Below are 12,455 nucleotides of genomic sequence, written 5' to 3'. Positions count from 1 at the left end.
GCCTGGCGCTGGCGCCTCTCAGCCCCAGCCCGGCCGCGCCCGGAGCGAAGGACCCTGCGGAGGGGTAAGAGCGCCCCCGCGGCCCCCTCTGTCTCCGGCCCATCCCCGCCTCCTCCGCCCCAGCCCCCGTCCCTCACTTACCCCTACCCACCTGGCATCCCGGAAGCCGAGGCGAGGGGGGCTGTGGCAGGGCTCAGCTCCGCGCTGCCCCCAGGCGGCCAAGAGGGGATGGCCCTGGGGAGCAGGGGGCGGGAAGTCGCGCTTACCGCGAAGGCGGAGGGCTGGTCACCGCCCCCGAGCCCCGACATGGAGGAGCTGCTCCGGAGTGTGGAGAGGGACCTGAGCATCGATGCCCGGCAGCTGGCTCCGGCCCCGGGGGGCGCACACGTGGTGGCTCTAGTGCCCGCGCGCTGGCTGGCCAGCCTCCGCGAGCGCAGGCTGCCCCCGGGACCCTGTCCGCGCGCAGAAGGCCTGAGCGAAGCGGAAGTCAGGACTCTCTTGCAACGCTCCGTGCAGAGGCTGCCTGCCGGCTGGACTAGAGTGGAGGTGCACGGGCTGCGGAAACGAAGGCTCTCCTACCCGCTGGGCGGCCTGGCTTTTGAGGAGGGATCCGGCACCCTGGAGACCCTCACTCGCTTCATGCAGGATGTGGCTGCCCAGAATTATCGCAACCTGTGGCGCCACGCGTATCACACTTACGGGCAGCCCTACAGTCATAGCCCTGCCCCCGCAGCTGTCCTTGCCCTGGATTCAGTGCGACAGGCTCTGCAGAGGGTCTATGGTTGCCCTTTCCTGCCACTGGGCGAAGCTGCGCAGTGCCCCTCATATGCCAGAGAAGGCCCCTGTGCCTCTCGGGGCTGCCCTGCCTCTCCCAGCCTTCTGAGAGCCGAGGCTCTGCTGGAGTCCCCGGAGACGCTCTACGTGGTGCACCCGTATGTGCAGTACTCCCTGCACGATGTGGTCACCTTCAGCCCCGCCAAGCTGGCCAACAGCCAGGCCAAGGTGCTCTTCATTCTCTTCCGTGTGCTGAGGGCCATGGATGCCTGTCACCAGCAGGGACTGGCCTGCGGGGCCCTGTCTTTGCACCACATTGCCGTGGATGAGAAACTTTGCAGCGAGCTCCGCCTGGACCTGAGTGCTTATGAGAGGCCCGAGGAGGCGGGGGATGAGGAGACCCAGGAAGCAAGAAACAGGGCAGGTGTCGAGCCTGGCGAGGAGGGACGACAGGGGCCTGGGTGTCCCACCTGCCAGGAGGAGCTCAGAGGCCTTGTGCTAGACTGGGTCCACGGCCGCATCAGCAACTTCCACTACCTCATGCAACTGAATCGGTTGGCGGGTCGGCGGCAGGGGGACCCCAACTACCATCCGGTGCTGCCCTGGGTGGTTGACTTCACCGCGCCTCGTGGGCGCTTCCGAGACCTGCGCAAGTCCAAGTTCCGCCTCAACAAGGGGGATAAACAGCTGGACTTCACATATGAGATGACCCGGCAGGCGTTTGTGGCAGGGGGTGCAGGCGGCGGGGAGCCACCTCATGTCCCTCACCACATCTCCGACGTGCTTTCTGACATCACCTACTACGTGTACAAGGCCCGGCGCACACCCCGGTCGGTGCTCTGTGGACACGTGCGGGCGCAGTGGGAGCCCCACGAGTACCCGGCCAGCATGGAGCGGATGCAGAGCTGGACTCCAGATGAGTGCATTCCCGAGTTCTACACCGACCCCTCCATCTTCTGCTCCATCCACCCCGACATGCCTGACCTAGATGTGCCTGCCTGGTGCCGCTCTAACCAGGAGTTCGTGGCTGCCCACCGGGCACTGCTGGAGAGCCGAGAGGTGTCCCAGGACCTACACCACTGGATTGACCTCACCTTTGGCTACAAACTACAGGGCAAGGAGGCTGTGAAGGAGAAGAACGTGTGTCTGCACCTGGTGGACGCCCACACACACCTGACCAGCTATGGCGTAGTGCAGCTCTTTGATCAGCCTCATCCCCAGCGCCTGGCGGGGGCCCCTGCCCTCGCCCCTGAACCTCCCCTTGTCCCCAAGCTGTGGTTCCAGACCATCCAGGAGAGCACAGGCCGGGAGGACTTCCCCACACAGCTTACGAATGGGATGGGCAGGACGGTTTTGGAGGCCACTCCCTGTGAGGCTGGCTGGGCCAGAGACAGGCCTGGGGTAGGGGAAGATGACTTGGAGCAGGCCACAGAAGCTCTGGATTCCATCTCTCTCACTGGGAAGACAGGTGACCAGCTGGGACCGTCTCCCTCCTCCTCTTCCTCCTCCAGTCAAGTCCCGCCAGGCCTCTTGCCTTTCTCAGGGGCCTCAGCCTCTCGACCAGGCCGTCGGAACAGAGCTGCTGGGGCAGACCCCGGGGAAGGTGAGGAGGGCAAGATTCTTCTTCCGGAGGGCTTCAGTCCTCTGCAGGCTCTGGAGGAGCTGGAGAAACTAGGCAACTTCTTGACCAGAGGCCTAGGGGGCCGCTTGGAGGTGCCTGAGCAACCCTGGGTTCAGCCCCCTGTGCAGCTGCGGGACCTCTTTCATCGGGACATGCAGGCGCTGGGGGTCCTGTTGGCTGAGATGGTGTTCGCCACCAGGGTCCGGACACTGCAGCCTGACGCACCTTTGTGGGTACGCTTCAAGGCTGTGCAGGGGCTCTGTGCACGCCATCCCAAGGAGGTCCCGGTGTCTCTGCAGCCCGTGCTGAACACACTCCTGCAGCTGAGTGGCCCTCAAGGCCCCGTGGTTGCAGGGAGGGGCAAGCTGGACCCACTGTTTACATACAGGCCCGTCTCCCAGGGATTGCCCCCACCCTGCCCCGCCCAGCTCCTCAGCCCCTTCAGCTCTGTGGTTCCCTTCCCTTCATACTTCCCCGCGCTGCACAAATTCATCCTCCTGTACCAGATGAGGCGCGTGGAGGATGAGGCCCAGGGGCGGGAGCTGGTCTTTGCCCTATGGCAGCAGCTGGGTGCCGTTTTGAGTGACATCACCCCCGAGGGCTTGGAGATCTTGCTGCCTTTCGTGCTGTCACTCATGTCTGAGGAGCACACAGCCGTGTATGCAGCCTGGTACCTATTTGAACCTGTAGCCAAGGCCCTGGGCCCCAAGAATGCCAATAAGTACCTTCTGAAGCCTCTCATTGGGGCCTACGAGAGCCCCTGCCAGCTCCACGGCCGCTTCTACCTGTACACTGACTGCTTTGTGGCCCAGCTGATGGTGCGCCTGGGCCTGCAGGCCTTTCTTGTCCACCTCCTGCCCCACGTCCTGCAGGTGTTGGCTGGCGTGGAGGCCTCCCAGGAGGAAAACAAGGGCCTGGCGGGGGCCGCCGAGGACGAGGAAAGTGGGCTCCCGGGGGCCGGGCCCGGGTCCTGTGCCTTTGAGGAGGAGATCCACATGGACGGGGAGCCTGCCGCATCCTCGGGCCTGGGGCTCCCGGACTACATGTCTGGCGTCAGCTTCCACGACCAGGCTGACCTCCCCGAGACGGAGGACTTCCAGGCCGGGCTCTACGTGGCCGAGTCCCCTCAGCCCCAGGAGGCTGAGGCTGTGAGCCTGGGCCGGCTGAGCGACAAGAGCAGCACCAGCGAGGCCTCCCTGGGTGAGGAGCGGGCGGCCGACGACGGGGGCATCCCGGTGGACAAGAGCAGCCTCAGGTCAGGCGACAGCAGCCAGGACTTGAAGCAAAGCGAGGGATCCGAGGAGGAGGAGGAGGAGGAGGAAGGCTGTGTGGTATTGGAGGTGGGGGAGGGGGAAGGCGAACAAGAAGAGGTCCCTGAGACGTCTGAGCTCACACTCTCCGACACTGTGCTGTCCATGGATACGGTTGTGGCTGGCGACGGCGGGGCCAATGGGGAGGAAGAAGAGGAGCCGCTGACCGAGCAGTTGGAGGGTAAAGAACAGAAGATCCTTCTTGGTGAGTTCTTGGGCCTGGAGGTGTTGGTCTGACAGTCGTCATCTGCCGAGCTCTGCACCAAGCGGTGGATGGAGCCGATCCACACACAGCAGAGACGCAGGCCTGCCCTCCTGGAGCTCATGTCTAGCAGAGGACATGCCACACTGTAGGCAGGAGTTCTGTTAGTGCTGCAAGGAACATGGCTGGGTACTACGAGGGAGCATAAAGTGGGATTTAGATCTTGTTTTCAGGGGTCAGAGAAGACTTCCTTGAAAGCAGTGCTGGTGGAAGTTCAATGAGGAGGAGGAAGCTGGGCAAACATGGCAGGGTCTGTGGTGGGAAGAGCATTCCAGGCAGAGGGAACAGCATGTGCAAGGCTCTGAGGCTGTCATGGTTCCATTCAGGAATCTGAAAGGCCAGTGTGGTTAGACTGAGAGAGTGAAGAGAAACGGAGAGGGTGGAGGGCACCTCCTCAGTTAGAAATTGGAGGAGAGTCACCATAAGGGTAACCTTCCTGCAGTTTGTGCCCAAGTAGGGCTTCCCTTGTGGCTCAGCTGGTAAAGAATCTGCCTGCAATGCGGGAGACCTGGGTTCGGTCCCTGGGTTGCAAAGATCCCCTGGAGAAGGCAAAGGCTACCCATTCCAGTATTTTGGCTTGGAGAATTCCATGGACTCTCTGGTCCATGGGGTCCCAAAGAGTCAGACATAATTGAGTGACTTTCACTTCACAGAGGTGCCTGGAGCTGCCCCAAAGCCAGACTCCCACAGGCTGCTCTGCTAAAGGGAGGGTGGGGCCCTGGGGCCACCACACTCAGGCTGGGCCCCTGGGTGGAGTTGGGACCAGTGTCACTAGTGGGGCCCATGGGGTGGGGTGGGGGAGTCATGAGCCCCCGTTATCTGATGCACTCAGGGACTACTCCCGCCCTGCAGATACGGCCTGCAAGATGGTCCGCTGGCTGTCCGCCAAGCTCGGCCCCACTGTGGCCTCTCGCCACGTGGCCCGGAACCTGCTCCGCCTGCTGACGTCGTGTTATGTTGGTAAGATTGGGCATGGGGCTTCTTTCAGCTCTTTGTCCCTCTGGCCCCTGTAGCGGCCCCCCCGTTCTCATCTCAGACCTCCTCCTGGGTCCCAGTCTTTTGTGAGCGCCTTCCTTGCTTGGGTCGGGCTCAGGGAGATACCAGGCTGGAGTGAGCAGGAGCGGCCACTGCAGTCCCCGAAGGGTTCCTCCCTCTCGCTCTCCGCCAGCTACTCAGGACTGCTGGCCCTTCCTTGACAGGGCCCACCCGGCAGCAGTTCACCGGGGGCAGTGGCGAGAGCCCCCCGCTGAGCATGGGCAACATCTATCAGAAGAGACCGATCCTGGGCGACATAGTGTCGGCGCCCGTGCTCAGCTGCCTGCTGCACATTGCCCACCTCTATGGGGAGCCTGTCCTCACCTACCAGTACCTGCCCTACATCAGCTACCTGGTCAGTCGGGATCTGGGGGTGCTGAGGAGCCTGAGGGCTGACCCAGGACCTCTGGGGGTTCCAGGGGGTCTGTGGGGCCACCTGGCCCTCATCCGCTCTGTGGCCGTAGGTGGCCCCAGGTACCACCTCGGGCCCTAGTCGACTGAACAGCCGTAAGGAGGCGGGGCTGTTGGCTGCCGTGACGCTGACCCAGAAGATCATCGTGTACCTCTCAGACACCACCCTCATGGACATCCTGCCCCGTATCAGCCACGAGGTCTTGCTGCCTGTGCTCAGCTTCCTCACGTCTCTCGTCACGGGGTAAGTCTCTGCCCGTACCCCCCAGCCCAGCAGAGGGGGCTCCCCCAGGGTTGGGGTGGGGTGTCAGACATCCTGGTTCTCATCCTGGCTGGGTGACCCTGAGCAAGCTACACTTTTCTGTGCCTCCGTTTCCTCATCTGCTTTGGATGAGGTGGTCTTACAGTGCCTTTTGTTTACAGCTTGTAATAGATTCTGGACAAGCCCTCTAGACTGGGGATCACTGAAGCTTATGAGCTCTATTTGCAGGTTCCCAAGTGGAGCCCAGGCCCGGACTGTCCTGTGTATGAAGACCATCAGCCTCATCGCCCTCATCTGCCTGCGTATCGGACAGGAGATGGTCCAGCAGCACCTGAGTGAGCCCGTGGCCACCTTCTTTCATGTCTTCTCTCAGCTGCATGAACTTCGGCACCAGGTGGGCAGATGTACCTGGCAGCTGCAGGCTGGCCGGTGGCCGTGGCCTCTGCTAACTCCCTGGGGCTTCCTGCCCACAGGATCTGAAGCTGCAGTCCATGGGCCGCAGTGAGGGCCAGCTGCCAGACGTGGCCTTCTCTGATGGGCAGCTGCGGCCGGCGGACCCCGCCCTGCTGGACGAGCTGCAGAAGGTGTTCACCTTGGAGATGGCATACACAATCTACGTGCCCTTCTCCTGCCTGTTGGGTACTGCCACATCATGACCCCTCCCAGCCTCTGCAGCTACCATTCTTCCCCTGGGAGGGCCCCACCTCCTGTCCCTGGAGTCAGTAGTGGTTGTTAGGTGCAGTTTTCTGGGTCAGAGCAAAGGGGTTTGGCCTTAGACCTCTGAGTCCCAGTGACATATAAACAGAGAGTGAATTTTGGCCAGTTGGGGGTGGGGGGCACAGGAGTGGCCTAGCCTGCCCCTGGGGCAGGGAGAGGAGTCAGGCTGCCGGACTGATGTCTTAGGAGCCGCCCAGGAGGAATGAGCGGCCCACCATTCACGTAGCTTACTGTGCGGGCCTGGCCCTGTGCCGAGCGTCTACGTGTGTCATCTCCCTGAATAGTATGAACAGCCCCGGTCAGATGTGTTGTCTTCCCTGCACTGACATCCAATCCGTGGGAGGCAGAACATCACCCGTATTGGTCCCCGTTCTGCTTCTGATGCCCGGCGTGGCACCCAGCACATAGGAAAGATGCTCACATGTCCATACTGAAAGCATGAATCCAGGTTTTCCTGGGGGGAGGAAGCTGGCTCAGAGACAAAGCGTTATTTGCTGAGAGTTGCACAGCCAGTATCTTCCCTGTCTGCTGTGGTTCCCAAGCCTCTTGGGTGGGTGGTGGCAGTTGCTGGCCATCTCCCTTCATCTCAGGACCGCTCCCGCTCCCATCCAGGTGACATCATCCGGAAAATCGTCCCCAACCATGAGCTGGTGGGGGAGCTGGCAGGGCTGTACCTGGAGAGCATCAGCCCGAGCAGCCGCAGCCCTGCCAGTGTGGAACCCACTGCACCCAGCACCGGCCCAGAGTGGGACCCGCAGGGTGGGGGCTGCCCCCAGGATGACGGCCACTCGGGGACCTTTGGGAGTGTCCTGGTCGGGAACCGCATCCAGATCCCCGATGACTCCCAGCCTGACAGCCCTGGCCCACTGGGCCCCATCTCTGGGGTGGGCGGCGGGGGGCCCGGCAGCCAGAGTGAGGACAACGCGCTGAAGCGGGAGCTACCGCGGAGCGCACACGGGCTGAGCGGGAACTGGCTGGCCTACTGGCAGTACGAGATCGGCGTGAGCCAGCAGGACGCCCACTTCCACTTCCACCAGATCCGCCTGCAGAGCTTCCCAGGCCACTCGGGGGCCGTCAAGTGCGTGGTGCCCCTGAGTGGCGAGGACTTCTTCCTGAGCGGCAGCAAGGACCGCACCGTGCGCCTCTGGCCGCTCTACAACTCCGGGGACGGCACCAGCGAGACGGCCCCACGCCTTGTCTACGCCCAACACCGCAAGAGCGTCTTCTTCGTGGGCCAGCTCGAGGCCCCGCAGTGCGTAGTGAGCTGTGATGGGGCTGTGCACGTCTGGGACCCCTTCACAGGTGAGCGGGCCCAGGTGAGGCCTGTTCTGCAGCTGCTGTCCTGTCCTCCACTAAGGGTGGCGGGTTGGGGTGTAACGGTGTAGGGTTGGGGGTGATGCAGTGAGTCCATAGAATGGAGCATTTAGGACTTGGAATCCATCAGACCTGATTTTGAGGGCCTGCCAGCTTCCTTGCTGAGTGACCTTGAGCAAGTCCCTCTGAGGCTGGAAGCATTGGCCACACTGCTGGCATGTGGCGTCCTAGTTTCCTGGCCAGGGATTGAATCCATGCCCCCTGCATTAGCAGCGCAGAGTCCCCAGCTACTGGACCACCAGGGAAGTCCCTGGAAACATCAGTTTTCCCATCTGCAAAATGGGAATCAGAACAAATGCTTAAGTAGATAATGCATAGAGGTTTGGCTTAACATGTAGTGTATAGTATCCTGGTTGGTAAACAGTTGCTTGCTTATTTTGTGTCGTCATTTTAGAGAGAAATAAGGTGAAAAAGCAGGGATTGGGGGGATGGAGTAGTATCAAAGCAGACAGTGGAAGGTATAGCTTTCGGCCAGTTCGCTATGTGAGGAGAGAAGCCTGGCATGGCCATGGAGGTGTTAATAGAAAGGTGGGAGGGTCAAAAAACATCCTTAGTATTCACTGAGATCTGGTATGTGGGAGGCAAGTATGGGGTGGTAGTGGGGATAGGGGAGAAGGAAATGGCAACCCACTCCAGTATTCTTGCCTAGAGAATCCTGTGGACAGCTGAGCCTGGTGGGTTGCTGTCTATGGGGTCGCACAGAGTCGGACACGACTGAAGTGACTTAGCAGCAGCAGCAGGAGGGATAGGAGGAGTTGGAACTCTTCCATCAGTGACTGGAACCCCAGACCCCCCATGTCTTTCCTTCACAGGGAAGACTCTTCGCATGGTGGAGCCATCGGACAGCCGGGTGCCCCTGACCGCTGTGGCCGTCATGCCTGCCCCCCACACCAGCATCACCATGGCCAGCTCTGACTCGACCCTGCGCTTTGTGGACTGCAGGAAGCCGGGCCTGCAGGTCAGGGGCGTCCCTTTTTCCAGCCCTGGCCTGGGTGCCTGGCAGGGAGGAGAGAAACCCCTCCGCCTACCCCTCACCCCAGAAGAGAGGAGCCCAGGGTGGAGTTTCTCATTGGAAACAGATCACCGGCAGCAGCAAACCCTCAGGGGTGGGGGTGAGACTCTGGCCTGGGATCCTGGGGGCCTCCCCTTGATGGGTAATGAGGCTCTGGGGGTTGGAGGCTGAGCTGCACCTGGAGGGGGGGAACATGGGTTGGACTGGGCGGTGGAGCCCCAGCTTGTCCTCCTCTGCCGGCAGCATGAGTTCCGCCTGAGCAGCGGGCTGAACCCTGGGCTCGTCCGCTCCCTGGCTGTCAGCCCCAGTGGCCGGAGCGTTGTGGCCGGCTTCTCCTCGGGCTTCATGGTGCTGCTGGACACCCGTACGGGCCTGGTTCTGCGTGGCTGGCCTGCCCACGAAGGGGACATCCTGCAGATCAAGGTGACAGGCCAGGTCCCCTCCCTCCTGCCTGACTGCTCCAGCCCTCACCTCTGCTTAGGGCCCACCCAGGACGGGCCCCCCTGCTGATGTCCTTCATACCTGCCAGAGGATTGACAGGCAGGGCGGGTCAGGAGCCAGACTGCACCTCAGGGACTTGGGCAGGAGGTGGGCCCCGGGGGCGGGAACCAGGGGGCTGAGCTGACCCTGAGCTTCCTGGAGATGTTCTAATGAGTAACCCTTGTCCATATTTGTCTTACTTGGGGGATCAGGGGTCAGGCCCTGTCCGTGACCCAGTCAGGTTAAATAAAGCTCAGCTGGGAGGCTGTTTACTGCCCCCAGACCACTGAGCATAGTCCATGCCCCTTGCTGGGCTGCCCTGGTGGGGGAAGGGGCGGGTCAGGCCTGGGAATCCTGCTCCCGCCTCCACCCTGCCCCATTTTTTCAGTCACAGGCCTCAGGGAGGTCCAGGCAGGGAGGAACAGGGCTATTTGTGGGAGGGATTTTCCGGGCAACTGGGAGTTCCTCCCCGACCTAAGTGGCAGCCAGGGGACATGCACTGCCACTGCTGGGGACAGAGTACCCCTGGCTCCCTCCAGGGCCCCCTGGGTTCTGTCATCGTTCAGACGCTCAGTCACGTCCAGCTGTTTGTGACCCCATGGACTATAGTGTGCCAGGCTTCCCTGTCCTTCACTATCTCCTGGAGCTTGCTCAAACTCATGTCCATTGAGTCGGTGATGCCATCCAACCATCTCATCCTCTGCTGCCCCCTTCTCCTCCTGCCTTCAGTCTTTCCTAGCATCACGGTCTTTTCCAATGAGTTGGCTCTTCACTTCAGGTGGCCAAAGTATTGGAGCTTCAGCTTCAGCATCAGTCCTTCCAATCAGTATTCAGGGTTGATTTCTTTTAGGATTGACTGGTTTGATCTGGGTTCTGGGTGCCTCTAAATTCTGACTTTCCAAGAAAGCATCGGGAGGTCTCTGGGGTCAGCCTGAGTGTTAGTCCTGGCTCTGCCACTTACTGGCTCTGTGACCTTGTATGATGACTTAACTTCCCTGAGCCTTAGTTTTTTTTCTCTGTAAAATAGAAACAACAGCACTTATCTCATAGAGTTGTTATGAAGGTAAATCATGGTAAGATGTTTAATGTGCCCTATACAACACCTGATGTAGTAAGCACCCAAGTTACAATGATTACTGGGTCGCTGATACTTTAATATACTCATATGAGCTGACACTAATATAATGTGGGAGGGTGGCAGCATTAATGTAATGTGGGAGTGTGGCAGCCTGTCCCTGACTCAGGACGACACGTCTTCCTGGGAGGAGATGTAGGAGAGAACAGGAAGACTCCGGCCCCCACTGAGGCTCTCCCCTCTCCCTGGCAGGCAGTGGAGGGCAGCATCCTGGTCAGCTCTTCCTCTGACCACTCCTTGACTGTCTGGAAGGAGCTGGAGCCGAAGCCCACACATCACTACAAGTCTGCCTCTGACCCCATCCACACCTTCGACTTGTACGGCAGCGAGGTGGTGACCGGCACTGTGGCCAACAAGATTGGCGTCTGCTCCCTGCTCGAGCCGCCTTCCCAGGCCACTACCAAGCTCAGCTCTGAGAACTTCCGCGGCACGCTCACCAGCCTGGCCTTGCTGCCCACCAAACGCCACCTCCTGCTGGGCTCTGACAATGGGGTGGTCCGCCTCTTGGCGTAGGCTGAGGCAAGATCTGGTCAGGCGGAGACGGGCACACATCCTCCAGGAAGCCATCCCTCATCTATGTTTCCCCAGTAGCTCCTTCCTGGCAAGCCTCAGGCCTCACGCCCTGGGTGCCCATGTGGCCTGCTAGCTAGGGTGGTGTGGGAGTTTGGGCTCCTGAACTCCCAGAGCCACTGAGGCCCCCAGAGGGGATCTCATTCATGACTTGGGGCGATGCTGCTCGGAGCCAGCAGGAAGCAGATGGGAGAGCCTGGCAGGGGCTTCCTTGGTGGCCCAGTGATTAAGACTCTGCTTCCACTGCAAGGGGCGTGGGTTCAATGCCTGGTCGGGGAACTAAGATCCCACATACCAAATGGTGCGGCCAAGAAATAAAAAAATTTAAAAAGAGGGAGAGCTTGGGAAAGCATCGCTGCCCTCCCTTTTCCCCAGCTCCACCCTCTGCATCCTCATGGGGAGAGGATGCTCTGGGGAAGGGGGAAGGAGACCCCCTGCTCAGCTGTCTCTGCCATAGCCCCCCTCCAGCTGGCTCTCTCTGACCATGTCCTCCAAGGATAGGGAAGCTGCCCCACTCCAGGACACTGATGGTGCTTGGACTCCAGCCTCGAGGGGCTGACCATGGTCCAGGAGTTAAGAGCCTTAGGCTGGGCTCTTAAGTGTCCACCCAGCCAGGCCCTGGCCAGTGTGGGACCCGTAGGGGAAGAAAGAGGGCAGGACCAAAGGAGGACAGATGGAGGGGCCAGGTGGTGCCTGCCTGGAGTGACCCCACGCCTTGCGTGCCCACCCCTCACCACAGTGTTTGTGCCTTGAGCTGATGAGGCAGCTTCTGGGTCCAGAAGCCTTGGAGGAGGCGGTCCAAGGCCCTGAAAGAAGGGGCGAGAAGAATCATCTCTGCATCTCAGGTCTCCTTCCCCCGGGGGGACAGGAAGACCCAGGTGTCACAGGTCTTCGCATTCTGGAGCAGAGATGAGGTCTGAGGCTGGACCCCTGCTGCCTTCTCACTATTTGCAATAGATGTAAATATGATCAATAAATCCTGTGGAAGAGCCATGGATCCGAGTGAGGCTTTTCTTGATGGTGGTGTTGGGGGAGGAAAGGTTGGGTCCCTGTATCTTCCCGGACAGAGGAGGGGAGGCATCCTGACCACGGTTCTTCAGGTGGTTACAGGGTCCATGGCTTCTGATTCGTGCAGCCCAGAACCCTCATCCCGAGGACGGGAAGGAAACATTGCTTCCGAGGAGGTGGGATGCTGGGAGAGGCATCTTTTCTCTCCCATCCCCCTGCCTTCTGGACCCAGGCTGGAGGCAGCCAACCAGGAGCCGGGACATGGGAGGACAGGGATTCGTATCCTGCATCCTGATCCAGGTTTCCTCCCTTGCCTTTTGCAGCTTCCCCTTCTCTCTTCTTGGGAGGGGGAGGAAGTTCTGAGGAAGAGGCGAGGACCGTGGCAGGGAACCTGAATGTGACTCAGCCCAGCTCTGCATCCTTGGCCAGGTCACACAGCTTCTCTGAGCCGGACTAAAGTGGGGATAACCCCCCACTTCACGGG

General features: G+C 60.7%; 1 protein-coding gene across 1 annotated transcript; it reads left to right on the top strand.

Moving 5' to 3' along the window:
- Positions 1-11,960, top strand: WDR81 (WD repeat domain 81). The gene is made up of 10 exons (XM_040243792.1): positions 1-3,910; positions 4,820-4,927; positions 5,167-5,357; positions 5,467-5,657; positions 5,904-6,069; positions 6,149-6,314; positions 7,005-7,694; positions 8,579-8,724; positions 9,022-9,201; positions 10,586-11,960. Exons 1-10 carry the CDS (start codon positions 229-231, stop codon positions 10,904-10,906), a joined length of 5,841 nt encoding a protein of 1,946 aa, XP_040099726.1. The 5' UTR covers positions 1-228; the 3' UTR covers positions 10,907-11,960.
- The last annotated feature ends 495 nt before the right edge of the window (positions 11,961-12,455 follow it).

The sequence above is a fragment of the Oryx dammah genome, unplaced genomic scaffold (genome assembly GCF_014754425.2).
Source record: "Oryx dammah isolate SB20612 unplaced genomic scaffold, SCBI_Odam_1.1 HiC_scaffold_8, whole genome shotgun sequence".
In the NCBI taxonomy this organism is placed as follows: domain Eukaryota; kingdom Metazoa; phylum Chordata; class Mammalia; order Artiodactyla; family Bovidae; genus Oryx; species Oryx dammah.
This window is presented reverse-complemented; position numbering and strand designations above follow the sequence as displayed.